General features: G+C 35.7%; 1 protein-coding gene across 1 annotated transcript in view; it reads left to right on the top strand.

Annotated features, from left to right (window-relative positions):
- MTHFD2L (methylenetetrahydrofolate dehydrogenase (NADP+ dependent) 2 like) overlaps window positions 1-27,265 on the top strand; it is a 137,502-nt gene that overhangs the window by 26,961 nt on the left and 83,276 nt on the right. The window contains 2 exon segments of the mRNA XM_036852708.1: window positions 16,405-16,557; window positions 17,960-18,067. Coding sequence (XP_036708603.1) covers window positions 16,405-16,557; window positions 17,960-18,067 — 261 coding nt within the window.

Raw genomic sequence — 27,265 nt, 5'->3', positions numbered from 1 at the left:
ATCCAGACAGAGCTGAAAACAATCAACAGCACACCCACACTATAAAAAATGGAAGTCCTTCAGGCAGAAAGAAATGATACCAAATGAAAATATGTATCTAGCCAAAGGAATGAAGAACAATGGAAATTGTAGCTACATAAGTAAGTATATCTGATATTTTTCTTATTAGTCAAATAATTTTAGAATATAATTGGTATTTATCCCCAAATAAAAACAATTTAATGTGTGGTTTGTAGCATGTACAACAATAGCACAAAAGTCAGAAAGGATATTATTGTTAGATTTTTATGCTATATGTGAAGTGATATATCACTTGAGGGTAGACTGAAATAAGTTAAAGCTGCATACTATAAAATCACAAGCAGATACAGCCACTATGGAGAACAGTATGGAGGTTCCTTAAAAAACTAAAAAATAGAACTACCATATGACCCAGCAATCCCACTACTGGGCATATACCCTGAGAAAACCATAATTCAAAAAGAGTCATGTACTGGGCTTCCCTGGTGGCGCAGTGGTTGAGAATCTGCCTGCCAATGCAGGGGACACGGGTTCGAGCCCTGGTCTGGGAGGATCCCACATGCCGCAGAGCAACTGGGCCTGTGAGCCACAATTACTGAGCCTGCGCGTCTGGAGCCTGTGCTCTGCAACAAGAGAGGCTGCGATAGTGAGAGGCCCGTGCACCGTGATGAAGAGTGGCCCCCGCTTGCCACAACTAGAGACAGCCCTCACACAGAAATGAAGACCCAACACAGCCATAAAAAAAAAAAAAAAAAAAAAAAGAGTCATGTACCAAAATGTTCATTGCAGCTCTATTTACAATAGCCAGGACATGGAAGCAACCTAAATGTCCATCATCGGATGAATGGATAAAGAAGATGTGGCACTTATATACAATGGAATATTACTCAACCATAAAAAGAAATGAAATGGAGTTATTTGTAGTGAGGTGGATGGAATTAGGGTCTGTCATACAGAGTGAAGTAAGTCAGAAAGAGAAAAACAAATACCATATGCTAACACATATATATGGAATCTAAGGGGAAAAAAAAAAAAAAAGGTCATGAAGAACCTAGTGGCAAGACGGGAATAAAGACACGGACCTACTAGAGAATGGACTTGAGGATATGGGGAGGCGGAAGGGTAAGATGTGACAAAGTGAGAGAGTGGCATGGACATATATACGCTACCAAACGCAAAATAGATAGCTAGTGGGAAGCAACCGCATAGCACAGGGAGATCAGCTCTGTGCTTTGTGACCACCTAGAGGGGTGGGATAGGGAGGGTGGGAGGGAGGGAGATGCAAGAGGGAAGAGATATGGGAACATATGTATATGTATAACTGATTCACTTTGTTATAAAGCAGAAACTAACACACCATTGTAAAGCAATTATACTCCAATAAAGATGTTAAAAAAAAAAATCACAAGCAACTGCTAAAAAAACCCCACACAGCAAAGAGTTATAGCTAATAAGCCAGTAAAAGAGATAACATCCAATAGTTAAAAATGTTCAAATTATTCTAAAGGAAGAAAGAAAATGGGGGAACAATAGATTTAATCACATAAATGTAATGTATATAATCCAGTTTGATGTCAGAGGTTGTCAGATTGAATAAAAAACAAGACCCAACTATATGGTGCCTACAGGAAATACATTTTAAGTATAAGGATCCAGAGAGGTTAAAAGAAAAAGGATGTAAAAGACACACTATATTAACATAAATCAAAAGAAAGCTGGAGTGGTTATGTTAATAGCAGGCAAAGTATATTTCAGAGCAATGGATACTACCATGAATAAAGAAGGTCATTCCACAGTAATAAAGGAGTCAGTTTATCAAACAGAAATACCAACCTCAATTGTTTATATACCTAAGAAGAAAGCATTAACAAAAACTAATAGAATTGTAAGGAAAATAGACAAATCCAAAATTATAATCATAGATTTTAGTACCCCTCTCTCAATAACTGAGAGAACAAGTGGAGAGAAAATCAGTAAGAACAAAGATTTGAAGTAGAATATCATCCAATTTGATCTAATTGACATTTACAGAACACTCTCCCTGCAAACAACAGAATACACATTTTTTTTCAAGTTCACATAGAACATTTACCAAGAGATAACATATTCTAGGCTATAAAACAAATCTCAAATATAGAAGGATTTACATTACCTAAAGCATTTTCCCTCACCACAATGGAGTTAGATTAAAAATCACTAGCAGAAACATATCTGGAAAATTCCCCAATATTTGGAAAATAAATAACATCTAAATAACCCATGTATCAAGTAAGAAAATAAAAGGGAAGTTAGAAATCACTTTTAACATTTCAATGAAAATACAACATATCAAAATTTATGGTATGCTGCTAAAAAATTACTTAGGAGGAAATATATAGCACTAAACACCTATCTTAGAAAAGAAGAAAGGTCCCACATCAATAACCTCAGCTCCCACCTTAAGATACTAGAAAAAGAAGAGCAAGTTAAAGACAAAGTAAGGACAAGAAAGGAAGTAATAAAGATCAGGGCAGAAATTAATGAATTAGAAAACAAAATAATAATGAAGAAAATAATGAAATGAAAGCTAGACTATCAGGGAAAAAGGAAGATACAAATTACCAATATCAGGAATGAGAAAGATAACATCACTATAGATTTTACAGATATTAAAAAGATAAAAGGGAATATGTCAGACAACTTTATGCCAGTTAATGTGGCAAATTAGAGGAAATGGACTACTTTCTTGAAAGATACACACTGCCAAAGTGCACGCAAAAATAAATAGATAACCTGAATAACTCTTATTAAAAAATCGACTTTGTAGTGAAAATCCATTCCACAAAGAAAGCTCCATGTTCAGATGGCTTTACTGGTGAAGTCTACCAAATATTTAAAGAAAAAATAATATTGAAGAGGAGGAAATACTTCCTAAGTCATTATATGAGTCCACCATTACTCTGATACCAAAAAACAGGCAAAGACATTACAAGAAAGGAAAACCACAGAACAGTATCTTTCATGAACATAAATGAAAAAGGTATTAGCAAAATTTAACAAATAAAATCCAACAATATATAAAAAGTATCATTCATCATGACCAAAATTCATCATGACTTTTATTACAGGAATGCAACATTGGTTTAACATTAGAAAATCAAACAATGTATTTCACCACGTTAACAAACTAAAAATGGAAAATCATATGATTATCTCAATAAATAGATTAACTTTTTGGTAAAATTCATTGATTCCTGATAAAAAGCTGTCATATAACTAATAATAATAAAAGGGAACTTCCTCAAGCTGATAAAGGACACATATAAAAAATTCACAGCTAACATCATAGTTCATTATGAAAGACAATATTTTCCTCTTATGATCAGGAAGAAATCAAGAATGTCCATTCTTATCATGTCTATTCATGGAGATTCTAACTGACACAGAAGGCAAGGCAAGGGAAAGAAAATAAAAAGCAGATAACATGATTGTCTATGTAGAAAATCCAATGGAATCTAGAAAAAAAAAAGCTACTAATACTAATAAATGAGTTTAACAAGGTTGGAAGATACAAGATTAATATGCAAATATCAATCTCCATCCTATGTATTAGCATCAAATATCAGATACTGAGATGAAAAGAGACATTTAAAATAGGATCAAAAATGTGAAATCTTCAGGCATAAATTTGACAAAAGATGTGAGAACCTGTGCATTGAAAACTACAGAACATTCCTGAGAGAAATTAAAGAAGACCTAAATAAATCAATATATTATGTTCATGGGTTGGAAGACTAAATATTGTTAAGATGTCAGTTATCTTCAAATTAATTTGTGGATTCAAGGCAGTCCCAATTAAAATCCCAGCATACTTTTTTGTAGCAGTTGATAAACTGATTGTCAAATTCATATAGAAATGTAAAGTACCTAGAATAGTTAAAACAGCTTTGAAAATGAGTAATATTGTTGAAAGAGTAATACTTCCTGATTTTAAGACTAATCAAACGTCTTAAAATCAAAGGATACAAACTTTCAGTTATCAAATAAGTCATGGGGATGTAATGCACAGCACAGTGACTAAGATTAATAATACTGTATGGCATATTTGAAAGTTCTTAAGAAAGTACATCTTAAAAGTCATCATAAGAAAAAAATATTGTGACTATATGTGGTGAGGGATGTTAACTAGACTTACTGTGGTGATTATTTTGTAATATATGTAAATATTGAATCATTATGTTGTACATCTGAAACTAATATAATGTTATATGTCATTTATACCTCAATTAAAATTTGTTAAATAGACTAATTATAAAGCTACAGTAATCAAGACAGAGTGGTATTGGAATCAGGATAGAGAAACATCAATGGGCAAAAATTAGAATTCCACAAATAGATCCACATCTATATTAACAACTAATTTTTGACAAAGTTGGAAAGACAAATTAGTGCAGAAAAGATGTGCTTTTCAATAATGGTGCTGGAACAATTGGATTGCATATGAATATGAAACAAGAACTTGATAAATTAGATTTCATCAAAATTTAAAACTTCTGCTTTTCAAAAGATACTATTAAAAGAATGAGAAGATAAGGCAGATGAGAAGAAAATATTTGCAGAGCACATATTTGATAACATATGTATATGTGGAATATATGAAGTGCTCTCAAAAATCAATATCAGGAAAATGAAAACAACCCAATTAAACAAAGCCCAACTCTAGCCAGAATAACATAAATCCTCTTGTCCCTAAAACAAGAAAAAACTGAACAAACTGAAAATCAATACTTTTCTTGACCCATCAGAGAACTGAGGTTGCAGGGCAAACCACCATCCCAAAATCTGGAGAGATAAGAAAATCCAGAAAGTTGCAACCAAGATCTATTTACCTGTACAGAAGCTACTGGAACCATAAACTGATGGAAACAACGTAATTGGGAATTTTGATGAATTTCTGGAAGTAAAGTGTGTACTAGCATAAGAATGAGAAACTCCTGGGGGCCCTAGTCTTGGATGTAGCTTTCAACAAAAAAATGACAAGGCATGCCAAAAGGCAAAGAAAAACAGCCTGAAGAACCCAAAAAGCATCAGAACAAGATTCACATCTGACACAGATTTTGGAGTTATTAGGAAATTTAAGATAACTATGATTAATATATTAGGGGCTCTGGTGGAAAAAGTAGACAATATGCAAGAACAAATGGGTAATGAAAGCAGAGAGATGGAAACTCTAAGAAAGATTCAAAAAGAAATGCTGAAATCAAAAACACTTTAACAAAAATGGAAAATGCATTGATGGTCTCAATTGTAGACTGAACATGGCCAAGAAAAGAATCAGTAAGCTTCAGAATATATAAGTAGAAACTTCTCAAATTGAAATGCAGAGAGGAAAACAAAAAAGACAGAAGAAAACATTCAAGAACTATAGGACATTTTCAAAAGGTATAACATACACACAGTTGGAATACCAGGAGAAGAGAGAACAGGGCAGAAGAGATATTTGAAGTAATAATGGCTAAAACTTTTCAAAATTAATAACAGACACCAAACCATAAAGAACACCAAACAGGATAAATACCAAAAATCATCAAAAGATTTGAACAGATACTTCACCAAAGAAGAAATACAAATGATAAATAAGGACATAAGTAGATACTCAACATCTGTAGTCATTAGAGAAACTCGAATGGAAACTATAATAAGATACTACTACACACCTATTAGAATGGTTGTTTTTAGAACTACAACTGACAATACCATATATTAGTGAGGATGTGTTGCCGGTGGAATGCAAAATGGTACACTTTGAAAAATAGTTTGGCAGTGTCCTAAAAATTTACATATATATATTTATTATACAGTCCATCCATTCCATGTCTATGTATTTACTTAAAGAAAGAGATATATGTGTCAATATAAAGACTTGTATATGCATATTCATAGAAGTATGATTTGCAATAGCCAAAAGCTATAAACAGCTCAAATATGCATCAACAGGTGAATAGATATTAACTATGGTTTATCTATACAATGGACTATTACCCAGCAGTAAATAAAGGAATGAAATATTGATGCACACTCCAGCTTGGGTGAATATCAAGATAATTATGCTGAGTGAAATTATCCATACAAATAAGAGTACATACTCTGTGGTTCTATTTATATAAAATTTTATGTAATACAAACATATATAGTGACAGAAAGCAGATCAGTGGTTATTAGTCTGCTTGGTCTGCTATACCAAAATATCATAGACTGGGTGCCTTAAATAACAAAAATGTATTTTCTCACAGTTCTGGAGCCTGTCTGAGATCAGGGTGCCAGCATGGTTGGGTTAGTGAGAGCTCTCTTCCTGGCTTTCAGACAGACAACCCCTTCTTTCTGTGTCTGCACATAGCAAAGAGAGCAAGCTCTCTGGTGTCTCTTCTTATAAGGGTGCTAATCCCATCATGAGGGCCCCACCCTGATGACTTCATGTAAACCTAATTACATATCATTACATTAGGGGTTGGGGGATTCAACATATGAATTTTGGGGAGACACAATTCAGCCCATAGCAAGTGGTTACAAGTAGTTGGAGGTGAGGGGACAGGAAAGGGAGGGAGGAAGGGATGAGGAAAAGGGGCCTGTGGAAACTTTTCAGGGTGGTGTATATGTTCATTACCTTGATTGTGGTGATGGTTTCACAAGTATATACATATGTCAAAGCCTATCAAATTGTACACTTTAAATATGTGCAGTCTATTATATTCAAATATTCTTAAATAAAGCTGTTTAAAAAAATCTATTAGGAAAACAAATAAATGCAATAAAACTGTATGGAAAGGAAGTCAAGGGAATGATAAGCACAGGATGCAGGATGAAGTTTACCTAAGGCTGGAGCAGGAAATGAGGTGGGTTCATGGGCGAAATATATGATTAAATATAGACTACTGTCAAGTCCATAACTTTTGTTTGGGGTGGTGGATTTGCATATATCGAGCTTATTATGAAAAATAGCTAATTAATAATTTAAAATTCGATTGTGCTTGGACCAATACTGAGATCGTGTCACAAGCCATTCAACCGATTTATGCATTTAAGGTTTATGCAGAGAAAAAGGTCCAGATTTTAAACAATATTTTATTCAAATCCTTTCTAACATGATTTTAGTGTTAATATAGAAACAAAGGCATCCCCACAATATCATTTATCTACTTAAAAAAATTTTCTCGTAGGTACCATTTCTATCAGAGAATGTATGTGGGGATGTGGGGGCACAAAGTGGAAAATTCTCCTGCTGTGGTTTATGAAAACCACTTAATGGCAGCATCAGGCAAGCAGTGGTTTAAAAAAAAAAAAAAGTTTAATGGTTTATACTGAAAGCTGAGTAAATCATTTTGATATGGTTTACCTATCAGTGGGATTGGTAGGTCCCTGTAGCCGTATGTGTGTCTTCCTATTCATTTCCGGATGGAAACCATCCCAAGAGTTATTTTAGTCACTCAGATCTATATAATTACGTCTTTTTGAGCAGTTGCTATCATAAACATACTGTATCATGTAACTTGAGATTATTTACTTTTCAAAGTATCTTCAAAATCTGGAATTTCTTGGATCAACAATAGTTACTTCTTTTCTTTTTCGTATTTTTCTCTTTTCTTTATCACGATATCCTCATGTATTTTTGAGCACGTTCAGCTTTGATAAAGAATTTACCAAAATCAAAAGGCCCTTTGAAACATCTGGGTATTTCTTTGTAGAAAGTCTTTCAAGAGGAGTATTTGTATGATTGCTCTCTGACGCTGTTTGTTCATTTACCAGTTCAAAAAATATTTACCTAGAATCCAATCTATTCATATATATGTGTCTGTGATAGTCACTAGGGGAAAGGGGTAGTTAGAAAACAATTTGAGACTCACTGTCCTTGAGAAGTTTGCAAGCAAGTCCCTAAAACACAGCATCTCTTCTTTTCCCTTTTGTGTAAAAGAAGCTCATCAGAATAGACATGCTCACTTATCCAGCTGTTTCCTCTATGGAATAGACACTGCTTCAAGTTTAGTACAATGTATTTGACAGAAGTCACCATGTATAGTGTCTAGGAATCCAAGGGCTTAATAAACCAGGGTGTCTTCAACACTACTTCTGAAAAATAAGGCAATTTTTGGATCTCCATCTACTCTTCATATGACTCAAGAAACTCTAAGGGTCAAAGGTAGCAACCATCGCGTGATGTGTAGGTTCCCACTTCATTAACTTTTTTTAATAGCCTATGAAGTAAGCCTGCCTAGGGATGTCCTCGTAGTTTCGTGGCTATAGGAGAAAGAGCCTAAGGAAGGGTAAAGGGCCAGATCCACCCCTTTCTGATCTAGAGAACACCTCCCGCTCCACCTCCAAGCTCTATTGTTTTCTCAGATTTGGGGGTAGAGTAATACAGTGAGATAATAGTCACTTCCCATTCCCTTTTTGTCCTCTTACCCCTTGATGATGAAACAGTTCTAAAATGATATTGGGTAAGTGGTAAGAACTGATAAGTATTTTCTGTCTTGAAACATTGATGTAGAACCCAGAGGGTGTAACTTATATATTGGGTTGAGAACAGTGAACCCAGCTTCCAAAAGTATATCTCTCATTTACTCCTAGAAAATAATTAACTCATTAAGAGGCTGCAGCTAAATAATTTGATTAGGCAGATCTTTATTCGTTTAGAATGTAAGCTCCAGAGGTTAAGAGTTTTGTTTGTTTGGTTAGCTTATATATCCTAAACCCTTAGAATAGTGCCAGGCACATGGTAGACAATAAATATTTAAATATTATAAATACATAAATATTTATTGAGTGAATAAATGAGTGAATTTTCAGAGGCCTTGTCTACACTTGTTCCGAGTGTGGACTTTAATGTATCAGCATAAAGCTTTGCCTGAGATTTCTTATTTTTCAAGTCCTGAAAGGAAGAAATAAATGAAAAACAAACAGACATGAATCTTTTACATTAAATTTATATCAGAGGATATAAAAGTGCCAAATATCTAATAATGTAGATGCAGCTATTGACAAATCAAAATTTTAATGAAAGCATTTTGGTTTTTCATTGTATTTGAAAAAGATGGATGTCAGAGGTTGTAGAAGGATCAGACATCTTTTCCTTATATTAGTCTATTCTAATTGTCTGCAGGTTTCCACTCATTTGTCTCAGCTTCTTCATTTATAAATCAAGGGTAATTGTAGTCATTTATTCAACAAATTTCCAAGCACTGTGCTTTGTGCTAGGAATACATCAATGAAAAAAAAAAAGAAGACAGAAAGTTCTGCCCTTGCTGAGTAGTGGGAGAGACAGACAACAAAAAATAAACACAATAAATAAGTAATTACTGTATATCTATTAGAAGTTGTTACGCTATGGGAAAAAAGAAAAAGTAGAGCATGGTAAAGAGGATTGGGATGTTCGGGGGATGTTCAGGAATGTTATATTTTTATTTTATAGTATTTATTATACAAAGGACATGCTAGAAAAATGCACATTTTATTACTTGAATAGGGTTTAGCCTTTGACCTCTTAACTACATTGGTTATCTTTCAAACATACGGGGGCTGACTTCTTCCCAACCTTCAGGTCTTAGCTTAAATGCCACTGGCTCAGAGAGCCCTTCCCAGCCCTTCTGAAATTTTTAAAATTCTGTTAATCCCTATTTTAGATCTGCTTTTTTCTGTGGCAGACAAATAAAGTACTCCAAACATGCACATTTTTCCTTACATTCCCCATCTTCTCTTAGCAGCTAGGCTTCGGACTTAAAGGGGAGGCAGGCAATTCACCTAGAGGTGGAAAAGCAAATGTTTAGTAGACAAATATTTGCTGGGCCGTGAAGAGACAGTGGGGCACAGAGTGGATTCTGATTTCTAGGTCCTGCCTAGAGTTTCCCCCAGCAACCTAGCCCATATTCTTTGCAGGTGATCTCTGGTGATACCTCTATTCTGGGAACAGGTCTTTTATCTAAATTCTTTAGGCAGTTAAGGGGGAGGTAAAATGAAATCCTCATGCCAAAGAGACACATTTTGGTGTGGCAAATTTTCTCCTTCACAGTATGAAGTAGGGATTGTGGCTCAGTTTGTTTTTTTTCTATATGGCTATCAAATTGTTCAAGTATTATTTGTTGAAGACTTTCTTTTTCCCATTGAATTGCTTTTGGCAACTTTGTAAAAAGTCAAATAACTCTGTAAGTGTTAGTCTAAAGTTGGGCTTTCTATTCTGTTCCATTGATCTATTTGTCTATCCCTACACTAGCACCACACTGTCTTGATTACTGTAGCTTTGTAGCAAATCTTGGAGTCAGGTATTGTAAGTTCTTTTTGCTCATTTTCAAGATTTCTTTGGATATTCTAAGTCCTTTGCATAGCCATATAAATTTTAGAATCAGTTTGTCAACTTCTACCAAAAAAACCCTCATAGGATTGTGATTGAGATTACATTGAATCTATAGATCAAATTGGAATAATTGACATCTTAATATTATTGAGTCTTCCAATACATGAATATGGTACACCCTCCATTTATTTAGGTCATCTGTCAGAAACATTTTGTAGTTTTCATTATAAAAATCATGCCCCTAATTTTAAAATTTACTCCTAAGAATTTTCTGATCTGTGAGTTTTTGTAAATAGAATTATTTAAATTTCATTTTTTAGTAGTTGCTGCTTCTATACAGAAATACAATTGATTTTTTTTGTATATTGACTTGGTATTCTGTGATCTTGCTAAATTCATTTTATTTATTTTTTGTTTTGTTGTTTTGTGTATTCTTTAGAGTATTCTGCATAAACAACCATTAGAGTGGCTAGAGAGTTTTACTTCTTCCTTTCTGATCTTTAGAACTCTTTTTTATTTTCCTTATCTTATTACGCCAGCTAGGATCTCCAATAAAATGCTGAATAGAAATGGTGGGGGTGGACACCCTTGCCACCTTCTGATCTTGGGGGAAAGGTTCAGTATTCCATTATTAAGTATAATGTTAACTGTAATTTTTTTTGTGTGTGTGTGAATGCCTGTCATATTGAGGACTTCAAGCTTTGCTTTGCCCTTAGTGAGCCACAGCTGCATTCTGTTTAGTTCTCTTAGTGTTAGATGGGCTGATTGGAGTTTGCCTGTTGTGTGTGTTCTTCAGGGGTCAGTCAGAGATTTGGGAAGAATTTATAGACACAAGTTGAGTCTCCCCTCTGTGGTTTTCTCTTTTCCTGGGTATATCCCTTCAATTTCCAGTTTCTGTAGTAGCCCCAAACTTTGTCCTTTGATTCCTCAAGCAAGTAAGACTGCAGATTTCTATCCAAATTTGAACTGTCCTTTGTCTAGAAAAACCTCCAAAATGGAAACACTTTCAGTGATATTCCTTTCAGATGTCCATTCTCTTCCAAATCTGTCTGCTTCTAGTAACTCTCCAGAGTCAGATAGCTGTGTTTTTTTATTTTTAATTTAAAAATTTTACATTTTACATTCCATTTACAGTTATTACAAAATATTGGCTATATTCTCTGCATTGTATGATACATCCTTGATACTTCTATTTTAATATAATTTTTCCAATGTTTACAGTTGTTTCCTGTGAGAAGTTTGGTCCAATGTAAACAACTTCAACATTATCAGACATGGAACTTACGTTTTAAAATAATGTGGTTGAAATAGTCCTTACAGAGAATGTGGAAATTAAGCAAAGATTTGAAAGAAGAGAGGGAAGAGAGAGCCAAAGTGACAGGTTTTTTTGAAAAGCCTCCAGGCAGACACAAGAGCAATAACCAAGGTGGGAAATACCTGATATGTTAGAGGAATAGCAAGAAGAGCAGTGTTTTGAGGAAAAGAGTGGTGTAAGCCGACATGCATTTGAGAACAGTATGGAGGTTCCTTAAAAAACTAAAAATAGAACTACCATATGACCCAGCAATCCCACTACTGGGCATATACCCTGAGAAAACCATAATTCAAAAAGAGACATGTACCCCAATGTTCACTGCAGCTCTATTTACAATAGCCAGGACATGGAATCAACCTAAATGTCCATCAACAGATGTATGGATAAAGAAGATGTGGTACACATATTCAATGGAATATTACTCAGCCATAAAAAGGAACGAAATTGAGTTACTTGTAGTGAGTTGGATGGGCCTAGATTATGTCATACAGAGTGAAGTAAGTCAGAAAGAGAAAAACAAATACCATATGCTAATGCATATATATGGAATCTAAAAAAGTGTTACTGATGAACCTAGTGGCAGGACGGGAATAAAGACGCAGACGTAGAGAACACAGACTTGAAGACACGGGCGGGGGTGGGGGGAAGGGGAGGCTGGGATGAAGTGAGAGAGTGGCATGGACATATATACACTACCAGCTATAAAATGGATGGCTAGTGGGAAGCTGCTGCAGAGCACAGGGAGATCAACTCGATGCTTTGTGATGACCCAGAGGGATGGAATAGGGAGGGTGGGAGGGAGGCTCAAGAGGGAGGAGATATGGGGATATGTGTATACATATAGCTGATTCACTTTGTTGTACAGCAGAAACTAACACAACATTGTAAAGCAATTATACTCCAATAAAGATGTGGAAAAAAAATAACCTCTGCTATTTTGTGAATAGATTATATGGATGCAAATATAGAAGCAAATAATTAGCTAGGAGAATTAGTTGTTGCAAGAGTTCACAGGAGCGATAATGACCACTCAAACCAGAGTGGACATGGTGAGGCTAGTGAAGGGCTAGATATGTTTATGAAGGAAGAACCAACAGATTTTTTAATTGATTGGATGTTGCGTGTGAAAGAAAGTGAGGTGTTCAGAATGTCTCCAGGTTTTTCTGGCAAGTAAGGATGATTTCTATATAACACAGAAGGATGGAATTGCCATCAACTGAGTTGGAGAAGGCTATGGGTGAATCAGTTTAATAAGACAAAGTCTGTTCCCTAAAAGGCTCACACTCATAAGTAAGAGAGATACTTAAATAACTAACGTGATCAACTAACTGAAGTAATGTGGTAAGTGCTTTTTATAGTAGTTCTATGGGGACCAGAAGAGATAAAAAGTATCATTTCACTTTGTGATGAGGGAACAGCTGAGAAGGGATCAATATATTGAAGAATAAATAGGATGTGAAACAACAGGGAGGAAGGAATTAGTAATGGAAAAATAATCATGAGCAAGAACGTAGAAATGCAAAAATTAATGTTAAGGGCTTGGGAATGGGACACAGATTGGTGTGACTTGAGGTAAGGATGTGTCATAATGATGGTAGGAAAAGGGATGGGGCACTTGGAGGGAGGGAAGTATAGGACAAAAGATATAATCAAGCTAAAGAACATATTTACTCTGCTCATGAGCTTGCCCTTATCCAACAGGCATTGGGGAAGTGGAAAGAGGTACTTTTGAAAAGTAACGTGAAAATCCTTGGATGGAAAATAAACCAGTAATTTGTTTGTTGTCTTTTTGTTGTTGTTGTTGTTACTTGTCCAAAGGCAATGAAACATATTATAAATAAATCACAGAAATATATATTCAATGTTGTAGTTCTAGAGTGTGGCCCCTAAAGACATTCCCTGAGCTGTTCTATTGCAGTATTATGAATTCAATTTGATGACTTTTTTTTCCTGGCATGATTTAATGACTTCTCATAATATTAAATAGATGGGAAAAACACACACTCACAAAGTGAATAATGCCAATTTTCCCCGTTCATTTGGGTAAGATATTAAGTGGTTAGTTGTTTGCCAATGTATTCTATGAATGAAAAATGTTTTATAACCATTGTGAAAAAATTAATGCTATTGAGGCTCATGATTGTTTCTTCTTTTCAAGTCATGGGCCCCAGGGATGAGACATCAGGGGACTTTCAGTAGCAGTCAGTTAAAAGCATGAAATGTATTTATTTCTCTTACTCATTTAACAAAAGGTGCTATAAAATGTTTGATGCTTTTTTGCATGTATTTAGATACATGTTAGTTAGTCCAAAAATACTGTTGTTTTTGGAGGTCTAGAAGAAACAGTGCATTCCTTGGGATATTTTAGGATTATCAAAATGTCTTGATTAGAATGGACAGGGGCCCTTGCTGATATTAATTGTTGAGTGGTATTTAAGATTGATTAATATTTATGATTTATGTATAACACAGAAAGAAAAACTGGTTTTAGGGCAAACAGATGTGGATTTTAATTCTGGACCCCTCTTCTTAGTAGTAGTTTGAGATTGGCTGAGTCTTAAAATCTTTGAGCTTCATCTTTAAAATGAATATAATACCTTTTCTATCTTAGCCCTCAGTAACTATGAAGACCAAAGGGGAAACCTATGTGATGGTAACATGAACATTATAAAGCACTGTTTGAGTGTAAGATATACTAACTCATATTACTTCCATACACTGTAGATTACATAATGAAAGGTACATCTTTCCTGGAAAAGGATGTATGTGAGATTTAATCCACTCCTGAGATAACACAGAGTTACATAAAAATGATGTATGAATTGGTGTCCTTGATTTTTATGATCTTAACATTTTTAATCTACTCATATAGGTTTTTTCCTTTTAGATTAAATAGTAAGCACATTAATAATCAGTTTTCATGTGTTCACTACATCACACCTTTTATATGTCCACACATCTGTCTTTTAAACAAAAATTACTTAATTAACTTAAGATAAAATTGTTCTGAAATGAAGATCTGAGTTGAAGTTTTAAGAATTACGTTAGAGGACAGGTCTATAGTTGCCAGTTTCTAGTGCTTGCCCCCAAATTTTCAGATGCTTACATTTCTTCCTGAGTATTTCAGCTATTGTGTGAGATGAATTGTTCATTACAAGTTAATGTTATTTTTAGTGAGTAAAACAGCACAGACCAGTAGACTGCGAAATTCAGTATAGTTCAGACTTATTTGGTAAGAGGATGGCTCTCAAAATCTACTAAAGAACCTTTGTTGAATTCTTTCAATACATTATTGGCCCATACATACAGTAGCCAATTTTGAATTTAGAAATGAACTAATTTAAGCCATAACTCAATAATGGAGGGTTCAATTACAGTTATTTCTTTTTTTATTTACAAAGCTTTTGATTTTGTTGTAAGAAATATCCATGGCATGAAGCTTCTGCATGAGTGGTAGGTGTCTAAAAACTGAATCATCACCATCATCATCATCATCATCATCATCATAATCAACCAGATTTAAAAAGGAACCACTATTTTTGTCCTCAAATAGTAAGTTAAATATGTAATTCTAAAACAAAAATTTTGCTAGAACTTGTATAATCATCTTCTGTCTTCAGAGAAAACAGATGGAGGCTTACTCTGCTAGGACATTATAGAATGAATACAATTATTGAAAGTGACAAACTAGGCATTGGAGAGATATTCCAAAGACCCAATTTCTAATTGAATATGATTCATATTATGACTTTTATATATGTAAATGATTTGGTAGCCTAGTAATGGCAAATTGGATCTATTTAAAGTAAGATGGCAGTAGTGTCACGTTTAGGATGTAAAAGATCTGAGACATAAGGCATGTCTCTTTGAAAACTGTTTGAACTTGGGCATTGATAATGTTTTAAAAAATTATTTCTAAATGGCATTCATTGTGTAATGCATAAGGAAACTTTTCTGTAGCAAATATACCTTTATTTTAATATTTTAGGAATGTGGGTTAATTGTTGGATTTAGGGTAACCTAAGCTACTCTGTATAGAGTAGTATTAAGAGCCTATTTTATATTTCTATACTTATTACTTTTCAAAATGAGACGATTGGCATCTCATATCTCATTTGATTAGTTCATTACTCAAGTTATGTTCTTTTCCTTTCATAAAGGAAACCATAATGATATTTTAGATTTCAATGTAATAATGCTTCAGGGGAATGATGTGTGTGGGGGGTGTGTGTGTGTGTGTGTGTGTGTGTGTGTGTATGTGTGTTTGCTTTTCTATTATGTCATTTGGGAGGAAGCTAGGCATTAATGATGTCATGGCTATTTTTAACACTAACAAAGCCCTTTTAATCTGTAATGCTAACAATATTCAACAGAAGCCTATTCATGGAACTATCTTGTATAGGAAAAACATACATTTAAATATGCAAACTTATAGAGGCAAAGCCTTATCATCTGACTGTTCCCAGATCTCATTGGTATTGTTTGATTTCACAGATTTTTCCCTTTTACCAGGCCAGCCACTTCTGGCCCTGTACTTGCATATACTCTTACAGCAGTTAATTACAGCCATTGGTCAAGAGCAGTTTGGCTTACTATTTTCATGGCAATAAAAGGAATAGAGTAATGATTTTATATCTTAACTAAAGCTGAACCGTAAGTGATATGGCTGTAGGCCCTCCGATTTAATTTTCCAGACTTGCAAATAGATAACAATTGTAAAATTAAATCAATTTTATTTACTTTTCAGACCATGTGGATGAGCGGACAGTATGCAATGGAATTGCCCCGGAAAAAGACGTAGATGGATTTCATATTATTAACATTGGAAGACTATGCCTGGATCAGCATTCTCTCATACCTGCCACTGCTAGTGCTGTTTGGGAAATTATCCAACGAACAGGTTGGTCTATGGGACATGGGTGCTAAGTGCCAAAATGAGCATTTGCACATTGCCTTGAAAGAGAGTGAAAGAAAATAAGCACTAAACTTCAATCTACAGGAATATATAAAGTTACGGAAGTCAAAGAATAATCTGAAATAAGATAAAATGAAGAACACATGCCAGGTTACAAGAAACTGCTGTTTCACCTTTCAGGGAGTGAATTTTCCAAATAGAAAGTTTATCTCCCTACTCTAAAACTATAAGCTGAAGGTATTTTGATGTACATTTTTCAAAATGTATAATGTTTCTCCTTACCTTTAAAAACAAAATGTGCTGGGCTTCCCTGGTGGTGCAATGGTTAAGAATCCGCCTGCCAGTGCAGGCGACTCGGGTTCGAGCCCTGGTCCGGGAAGATCCCACATGCCGCAAAGCAACTAAGCCCGTGCACCACAACTACTGAGCCTGCGCTCTATAGCCCGCGAGCCACAACTACTGAAGCCCGCGCTCTTGGAGCCCGTGCTCTGCAACAAGAGAAGCCATCGCAATGAGAAGCCCCTGCACCGCAACAAAGACCCAATGCAGCCAAAAATAAATAAATAAAATAAATTTATTAAAAAAAAAATGTGCCGATAATTTTGCACCATCTCTAATGACCTAGGTTTTCATTATAAACACTTGCCCTTGAATTGTGCTCTAAATACAATAATGCTCTCAAAGATCCTCGATAGTTCTCCTGCCTTCATCACTGTCTCTTACATTTTTGGCAGCATCTCCTCCTGCTAATCTCTTTTCTAACTGAGGGAGAGAACTTCCAAGGGAAAGCAGATCCTAGAATTATACTCTTAGAATGTTAGTACTTAGAAAAACCTTAATTCTAAATTTTTCATTTTACTTATGAAGATACTATGCCCCAAAGAGGTTAAGTGTGTTAAATCTGTAAGCTTTATCTTTCAGACCTTTCTAAGTCCATAAATTTAGTGCTTCTCTCCTATAGAATAAAGTGCATGAGTTTTGTGAAAAATACTTTTTTTCCCCCGCTTCATTTTGTCCTAGATTTGCTCAAAGTTTGATTGCCAATTAATCTTGACCTTGCACTTTGCTTGCTTTGTGATTAGTAGTTAATAATTTTGTCTCCACACTTCTAACTCTTCATATGAATTTTAATGTTTAAAACTAATTTAATGGAAGCTTGAAAATGTCTGTGGTTTTTTAATGAGGCCATAATGAGAGGGAACATGACGGATCCAAGAATTATAAAAAGAAATATTTATAAATAGAGAATGTGGGAACATTATAGACAAGCCACAAAATAATTCAAATTTAATTAGAAGTTTTTAAAGAATATTGCAGTTGGCTGTTGAGATGTTTACTTTGCTTCTTGTTGCTTATTCTTCATTTAAATCAAACTCTGTGTTTTAAGGAATTGAAACATTTGGAAAAAATGTGGTTGTGGTTGGAAGATCCAAGAATGCAGGGATGCCCATCGCCATGCTTTTGCACACTGATGGAGAGCACGAACGGCCAGGAGGTAAGGGCAACCTGGAGAGTGTATGTACTCTTACAATTTTCTCCCTTCTTACAATCATCAAATAAATGTGTTTGAAAATGTGACATAGAATATTTGTGGGCTTCTGCAAATAAAGGTTTCCCTTTATTCCCTATCTAATGACATGAGCACCTTGACAATGAATAAAAGAATTACTGGAAAAATGTGGCCCCTTTGTTCCTACTTTTTCCTTTGGCTATATATACTTCCTTTATATCATTAAAGATATAGACATTAAGAAGGGTAGAAAGGCTAGATACATACTAAATGCATAAAAATCACAAGTTGATAGATATCTGTATACCCATACACACCATGCCCCTAAAACACACCACCAATGTACAGATATAAGTTTGGGTGGTTTTTTTTACCATTATTAATCTTGGTGAACTCCAGTTTCCTGATCTTAAATTTTCAAATACAGCTGACTGTTGAACAACACGGGTTTGAACTGCGCAAGTCCACATATACATAGATTTTTTTTTCACTAAATACATACTACAGTACTATATAATATGTGGTTAGTTGAATGAATGGATGTGGAATCATAAATCCAGGGGCTGACTGTAAAGTTACAGGTGGATTTTCGACTGTGCAGAGGGTGGGTGTCCCAAACCTCTGCGTTGTTCAAGGGTCAACTGTACTAATTTTATGATCTTGGTTGATGTAATGCATATGAAATATTTTTTTAAGCCACAAAGCCCTAAGGAAAAAGAAGCCCAATGATAACATATCACTTATCTAAAAAGATAAATTATTAGAGTTTGAATTGTTTTTTCCTGCCTGGACTTAAGGACTTAAATATTGCAACAAATCAAAATGTGTATGTGGATCATAGTAAACTAGGGCCTGATAGTGACTCAAAGTAACTTTAAAAAGCCTTAGTTTTGAAGAGCTCTTTGAAAGGCCAAATCTGGTAGTATCAACATAGTTTTCATGGTAACCATCTACAAAGTTGCATCTCTAGCTTAACTATTCACTTCTAACTTAATCTGTTAATGCTCATCTATCTGTTAGGGTATAACAAAGATATTGATTCATATTTACCTTTATTTAAGAGTTTCTGTTAAGCAAGGTAAAACAACCAGGAAAGTTTACCTAGGTGTACCATTTTTGTTGGAAGATTTTGACCAAGAGCCAAAATAGGCAGTTTTTTCTTCATTTTCAACATATTATTTTCTTATCTCATCAATAACATAACAAGCAGCGTTATGCAGCTCTATTAATTGCACATCACTTTCTCATGAACTATCTTATTTCATTCTCAATAATTCTGGAATATATTCATATTCACATTTTGCAGCTAAAGGAAATGAGCTTTAGAGACTTCAGTGACTTACCCAAGGCCATTCAAGGAAGTGGTGTACAAAGCTGGGAGCTGGGTGCTGACTGTCTGGTTAGGAGGATAGACTTGAAGTCAGACCCCTCCCCTGCCAAGCCCGGTATCCTTGGATAAGTCATTTAATCTGTGTAAGTCTCCACTTCCCTCATTTGTAAAGTGCAGATAATATTAATATCTCCTTCATTGGGTTATTATGAAAATTGAATGAGACTTGAATGTAAAGCAGTCTTCACAGTGCCTGACACAGTAAGTTAAGTAAGCCCTTGGTACGTGTGAACTGTGACCATTACTGTTATTTCCATTATTATGCTTAAATTAATAATCTGTGGCCATACTAACTAAAACGTTTAGAATAACATAATCCAAGGTCAATGATGTATTTTTCACCTTCATTTGAAATTTTATTTTCTTTTTCTGGTAGGTTTTATATTTGCTTTTATTTGGATCAAATCTAGTCTTTGTTGTAATAATTTGCATAAACATAGAATTTATAAAGTTAATAAAATATTAGATTATAAATATGACATCGTAATATTCCAAATTATACTTTACATTGCACTTTTTCTTGTGGATATTAATATATGGTGTGCTATTTTCTTGATAAATTTCAATTTTGAATTATTTGTCTATAAAATACCTAAGTCTAAGAAAGTTAATTTACCTCTTATTTATTTATGCAATTTTAAATTAGATATTCCTATGTCATAAAACTCATTTACTTTATAAATATTTTATACTTTGTGTTACAAAATATTTTCACTTGAATGCATGTTAGAAATTGAATAAAATTGGAATTAGATATAGTACTGGTTACTTAAACGCCAGGTGGTTAAATTTACAGTTATTATAGTGGCATCCAGGTACAATTATGGTATCCAAAAGGTAATAAATTGTATTAAAAATGATGTTGGATAATTCGCAACATGGGTGGTGTTTATTAATCGCATGCATATTTAATAGGAGTGTGGTGACATATATGATTAGTATAATGAATTGTTGAGAGCTGCTTACTGAAGGTTTGCAGTCTATGGGAAAGTTAATATTTCAAATGTCCATGTCTGCTAGAGCAGTAACGATGTGCAGTGACTACATGTGCATTGTTAGCTAACGGAGATAATGAAGGAGGATTAACTGGGCAAATTCATATCTAGAGAACTTGTTCTGATGACACTGAGAATGTTGAGCGTTCGGCTCACACGGTACTTCTTTGCCAGAAAAGACTCAGAGCCCTAATGATTCATTTGTGTCTTAAAGCCAAAGATAATTGCACTAGAAGATAAATGGCGATAATGTAATTTAGCTTGATTAATATGTGTCTACACGGGGCTGGCTTTTAGTCTTGATTATTTAGGACATGGATCCCGGCTGTTTTGTGAGAAAGAGCTTCTTTTAATTCTTCAAGGGCTTGAAATATTTAGAGGACTGAGAATGTGCTAAAATCTCGAGGTAAAGAATTAGTGCTGATACTCAACACAGCAGGATGCTGCAGGGAGATAACCTTCTGCTGAGGACATGTCATCACAGGAGGCTTTAAAGATGACATGACATTCAAGCCACTATGTACTTTATAGAGAGTGAGAGATAGTTCCTGTCTTCCAAGAGCTTATAGTCTTGGTGGTGGTAGGGTGGGGGGACAGGGTACAGAGGGGGCATGATATGCAAGTATGGGTGATTGAAATGATAAATATTTAGTGTCACAAAATAAAATTCAGCATCCCTAAGAAAGCATTCAATTTGCTAAGGGAAGCCCTTGGTTAATTGAGGAAACATAAAGAGATTGACAGTGGAGTCTCTTCTCATGAGCCCCACTACTTGTTAAGATGTTTGAATATCATTGTGATCACCTATAATTCACTGGTATTCTTTTAACGTCTTTTTTTTTTTTTTTTTTTTTTGAAAGAATCCTTTTTTTTTTTTTTTTTTTAATTTTTATTTTATTTATTTATGGCTGTGTTGTGTCCCCGTTTCTGTGCGAGGGCTTTCTCTAGTTGTGGCAAGCGGGGGCCACTCTTCATCGCGGTGCACGGGCCTCTCACTATCGCGGCCTCTCTTCTTGTGGAGCACAGGCTCCAGACGCGCAGGCTCAGTAATTGTGGCTCACGGGCCCAGTTGCTCCGTGGCATGTGGGATCCCCCCAGACCAGGGCTCGAACCCGTGTTCCCTGCATTGGCAGGCACACTCTCAACCACTGCGCCCCCAGGGAAGCCCTAACGTCTTTGTATGTAGTAACCTACCCAGGTAAGTTAACCTTCCAGTATTCAGAATGAAAACTGAATACTATTGGCTTTAGCAAAATGTCTTTATGTTTAGCTTACCCTGATGGAGTAAAACAGAGTTCTCCAATTTCTCTGAAACAGTTTTTTTTTTTTTTTATTAATTAATTAATTTTTATTTTTGGCTGTGTTGGGTCTTCGTTTCTGTGCGAGGGCTTTCTCTAGTTGCGGCGAGCAGGGGCCACTCTTCATCGCGGCCTCTCTTGTTGTGGAGCACAGGCTCCAGACGCGCAGGCTCAGTAGTTGTGGCTCACGGGCCTAGTTGCTCCGCGGCATGTGGGATCTTCCCAGACCAGGGCTCGAACCCGTGTCCCCTGCATTGGCAGGCAGATTCTCAACCACTGCGCCACCAGGGAAGCCCCTCTGAAACTTTTTTTTTTTTTCCTTTAAGATAACAAAGTGCCATAATGACCAGGCATTATGTGTATTAATTATAACCAAAGGAATATATAGTCTGATTTTATTTCAAATTCTTTTAGAGTAAATTCCTTTCTGCCTATTTTATATTCTTACATAGGGCATGTCATCTAAATAGATCCCCCTAAATGGCCACAATATGCTTCTCCTTTTAGCTAAAAGGTTGGGGTACTATTGCAGTGGCACTGGTTGCTGGGACCTTTTAAAAGAGCATTTTGGAAGTCAGCAGCTAGCTGATTTTGCTTAGAGTCCTTTGGGATACTCTTGACTTCATTCAGGTAATAGGCATTCAGCACGTATCCTCTGTGAAACACTGGGGTGGGGGTGTGGTACAGGGGTGAAAAAGACTTGCCCCCCCTGTTTCCAGAAGATGACAGACTGCATCTTCAGGACACTGTGTTTCTCAAAGCACAGCTTCTGCATTGGTGTTCAGCTTTTGCACTCAAGCTGCCCACCTGCTGCAACTTGTATATATATCAGGTGTTTTTCATTCAAGGGGACATCCTATCTAAATGGAAAACCACAAGATATTTTGTCAGTGTGATGCCTTTCCTTTGTGAAAATCGGCTCCAGTTGTGAAAATGAACATTTTTGCCAGCCTGGGAGCATTCTCTCTCACCTACAGGAGGGGCCTTCAGGTAGTAACACAGGAATGGATGTCCCAGGCAGTGCAGTGTGATATGAGTGGTTATGTGTGATTAAGCTCAACCCAGTGCCAGGTTGGACCAGGTGCTCTCAAGTTTCAAAGAGAGGAGCCAGAAAGGAACACCCAGGAGAGAGGAGTCACGCAAAGCAATCACGCCTCCCAGACGGAGATTCTTAGTCTTGTTGCCAGTAGAATGGAGTGGGACTTTTGCTGCCGCTGTGGAATGAACCATTGTCAAACGGGGGCAGGGGGACGGCAGGCATTTATAGTCTTTGCTCCTCCCATTCCACTGCTCCTAAGGTAGAAGTGCTTGTGGTAAGATATTGGGGATATTATGTTTTATGACGCCTCTGTGTTGACTAAACTTTACTGAATTACAGCTTTGAGTTTGCATAGTGGAAAGCAATAGAAAAGAACAAATGCTTGTTGTAGTCTCATTTTCTAAGTTGAATAGTAGGAGTACTGTTTCATTTTCCACATCTCTGAAATTCAGTCAGCTAGTATCTGGAAAGCACTGTACTTGGAAAAATGTCACATATTCTCCCATCAGGCAGCTGGAACTATTAGTTGCCCTGTTGAAAATAACATTAAACACTATTTAAAATATAAAGTGAAGTCCAAATCTTTTTATTTTCCCTTTCATTTTCCCTCTTTCCTCATGACCTCAAAGTACCAGGCTTTTTTTTTTTTTCATAATTATCAGCACAAAGCATCCCTTTTCTGATGTCTATAAGCCCGATTATTCAAAGCATCACTTGTAAGGATATTCATTTCTGCTCCACCAGCCTTTTCAGCCATTCATCCCATCGAGTTCCCCCTGGTACCTTATGCTGAAGCTTCATAGAACTGCACATTGTTCCCCAAACACACCATCTCTTCCAGGCCTCCTTTCCATTACATACCCTGTTCCCTCTTCAGGGAATGCTGTTTCCCATCACTCGCCTGCTTTCCTCTCACCTCCAGCCCATCTTTCAAGATGTGCACCAAATCTAACTTTTACATGTTATATGTGCTGCCATCACAATACTAATCCTGTTGCATATTGATTGTCTACCTGGTCCCCTTTTCTACACACACATAGTAAATATGAACTGCTCAATGACAAATATTTTGTCTTAGGGTTTTTGTATCTCTGAAATTTAGCACAGGGCTTGGCATGTAATAATGCAACTAGTCAGTGAATCAATAACAGTTTATTTAGTGTTTCCTGTGTGCCTGTATTGTAGAAAATAAGACTGCAGGCTAGGGATTTAAAATAAAATACTGCCATTTATGGAAAAATAAAATCCCTATATAGTGGGGAGGAGGGAACAGAAGTAGCTAGGTACTTACTATAAACTAACTCCTTCATATTTTAACATTATAGGCATTTATATAAAAGTATAACTTATGACTCCCCTTCGCCCAAGAATCAGATCACAGGAGAGGAGAATGCCTCGTGACCATCAGGAAAGGGAGAGGAGACCTAAGAATACTGGGAAAGGAAGGAAAGTTATTGCTGACAGCATTAATTGAAAGAGGTCACAGTATTTTTCCAGTAAAACATTTAAAATCTATCATTTTGTTTAGACTTTTTTTTTTTTTTTGAGCTGCTGACATGTAGTGCTGCCTTCTTACAGAGGAGCTGATTTCTTTGTCACTAAGCATGGGAATATTATGGTGAATAAATCAGATATTGCCCTGTCCTCTTGAGCTTACAGTTTAGTAGGAAAGACAGTCATCAAACAATTAGGTATGAATGATTAATCACTATAATTGTGCAAAATGCTGCAAAGGAGGAGAGCTTTCTATAATAAAAAGCTTGGTTGTAGGAAGGAATGGATGATTTCTAACTACAGTTATACATGAATGTTATACCTTTTTATGCCTATCTTTTGTACTATTGCAATGGAATGTTTTTATTGTCTACCTTCTGTCACTACTCTTCACTTCAAACTAAAAAATCCCACCTCACAGACAAAAATAAAAATATATTCTACTTGAAGTTATTAAAAATTTCTAAAATCTCTAGAAGAAAAAAGTTCACTCTGTACAAAATAAATAATTCATACCATAATGGTAAATGATGATTTGATGATTTAAAAAAAATCAAGTCAATGCCAAGCAGTGTTATTATACATATGTAGTAAGTACATCAGATAGAACTTCCTCAAGTAGGCTTCTCTTAAAATCTCTCCCATCCCCTCACACACACCACCATAGACACATTGAAGAACTTTTCCTTCACAACATTTATCAGTTTGTGATTGTCATTTATTTGTGTCATTATCTGATTAATTTTCATCATACTCACTATTAACTCCACAAGAGCGAAAACCATATCTCTTTATCTTCCCATTTTATTTCCAGCATCTAACATAATAGCTCTCCAAAAAGTCTTTGTTCAGTAAATGAATGAATAAATTCTCTTTATTTGTAGACCAAGAGTATCATGGAAGTTTTTTTTTTATTAATTAATTAATTTATTTTTATTTTTGGCTGTGTTGGGTCTTCGTTTCTGTGCGAGGGCTTTCTCTAGTTGCGGCAAGCGGGGGCCACTCTTCATCGCGGTGCGCGGGCTTCTCACTATCGCGGCCTCTCTTATTGTGGAGCACAGGCTCCAGACACGTACGCTCAGTAGTTGTGGCTCATGGGCCTAGTTGCTCCGTGGCATGTGGGATCTTCCCAGACGAGGGCTCGAACCCGTGTCCCCTGCATTGGCAGGCAGATTCTCAACCACTGCGCCACCAGGGAAGCCCTCATGAAAGTTTTAATACAGCTATTCATAAGCTGTATTCTTAGGAGCACGGATGTACCACAAGATTTTAAATGGTTCTGAGGCCAGCCAAAAAGGCCAAAAAGTGGGAGGTGGCCCAATTTCTGGAAATCTCCACCCCTTCCCTGAAATAGTTGGAATAATCCTCCCACTCATTAGCCTATGAAATTACCTGGGCCATAAAAACTAACCACCCCATATTTCAGGGCCTCTCACCTCCTGAGATGGCCCACACCCTGCGGAGTGTGTTTCTCTAAATAGGTGTAGTTTTGTTTTTAAGGGACAAAAATTAGTCAAATAAGTCTGGGAAATCTGGGTTAAACAAAATCAAGCGTATATCTTGACTGTGAATATAGTAATATAATATAACCTTTAATATAGTAAGTACTGTGAATCTCTGAGAGAGTAAAAGTCTTTAGTATTTGACCCTGGAAGTTGTTTTTATCCCCCCTAAAACTATTATATATATATATATATATATATACACACACACACATATATATATATGTGTGTGTGTATATATATATTTGTATTTATAGTTGTCATATTTATATCTATATATTTGCTAAATTTGTACTAATATACCCCAGAGGTCTAGCCTTTTTCCACACAGAATGAATTTAGAACCTTGAGAATACTTACTTAGCCTTAGTCTATAGTCTTTTAAGCAAGTTTGCAGAATAAGACTTTGTAATAAGATTCCTGAGTTTCTTTTCATCTGTTAATCTTGGAAGGAAGAAAATAAATGTAAAAATTATATAAAGCTTTAACAAATAGACCTCATACATACATCTCCCAGCCAAAACAACTAGAAAGGAAAGGGCAATACTTTGGCTCATGCCCCTTATCCCATGACTGGCTAAGATTTGGGAGGGTCTGATTGCTTTAAAATTTAGTTCATTATGTATATATATATATATATACATAAAATCTGTTTCACAATCAGGAATACTACCATCAATCCTGACCTGGCAGTTTGGTACCATGAGGAATTTGGTCACCTGGGAATTGATTGATGTGGATGATTTAACACATTTTATCCCTATTAATAGGAGAATAATCCTAAAAATATAAGACTCCAAAGACAATATTTTCATTTATAACTGGCAACTTGTTCACACCATAGTTGCAGTCTTGATGGGTGAAGATTGACTGCTGGAGCAGGAGAGCCTAGTGTTAATGAGAATAGGCTCTCTATCATATTGCCCGAGTGCACACTCTGTTCCTGCATTTCCCTAGAACTCAGTGTTCAGTTCATATAAGCTATTATAGTGCATTTATTCTAAAAAGTATTTAAGGTGGTCCACAACAATATATGAAGCACAATGTAAATGAGAAATAGTTAAGAAAAAGGGGAAGCAAGGCCTGGAACTAAAATGGAGCCAAGAATAAAGCTACTATTAAAAATAGGCATATCATTAAATCTTCATGGATATTTTCCCCTGCCAAGAGCACTGAGTATGTGTTTGGTGCATTTATTTAATTGGGTCTAAACTATACTTACTGTGATAGGGTTACTAATTTCATCCTGTGAGCTTTTAGGCAGGAAAAAAAGATGACTAGTTACCCAAGTAAGTATTTTTAGGATTAAAAATAAACACATGCTACAAAACAGAAATAGAGTCACGGATGTAGAAAACAAACTTATGGTTACCAGGGGATAAGGTGGGGAGGGATAAATTGGGAGATTGGGACTGACATATACACACTACTATGTATAAAATAGATAACTAGTAAGAACCTGCTA

This window comes from Balaenoptera musculus, chromosome 5 (assembly GCF_009873245.2).
Source record: "Balaenoptera musculus isolate JJ_BM4_2016_0621 chromosome 5, mBalMus1.pri.v3, whole genome shotgun sequence".
NCBI classification, from domain to species: Eukaryota; Metazoa; Chordata; class Mammalia; order Artiodactyla; family Balaenopteridae; genus Balaenoptera; species Balaenoptera musculus.
The sequence above is the reverse complement of the archived record's forward strand: the minus strand, read 5'-3'. Positions and strand labels throughout refer to the sequence as shown.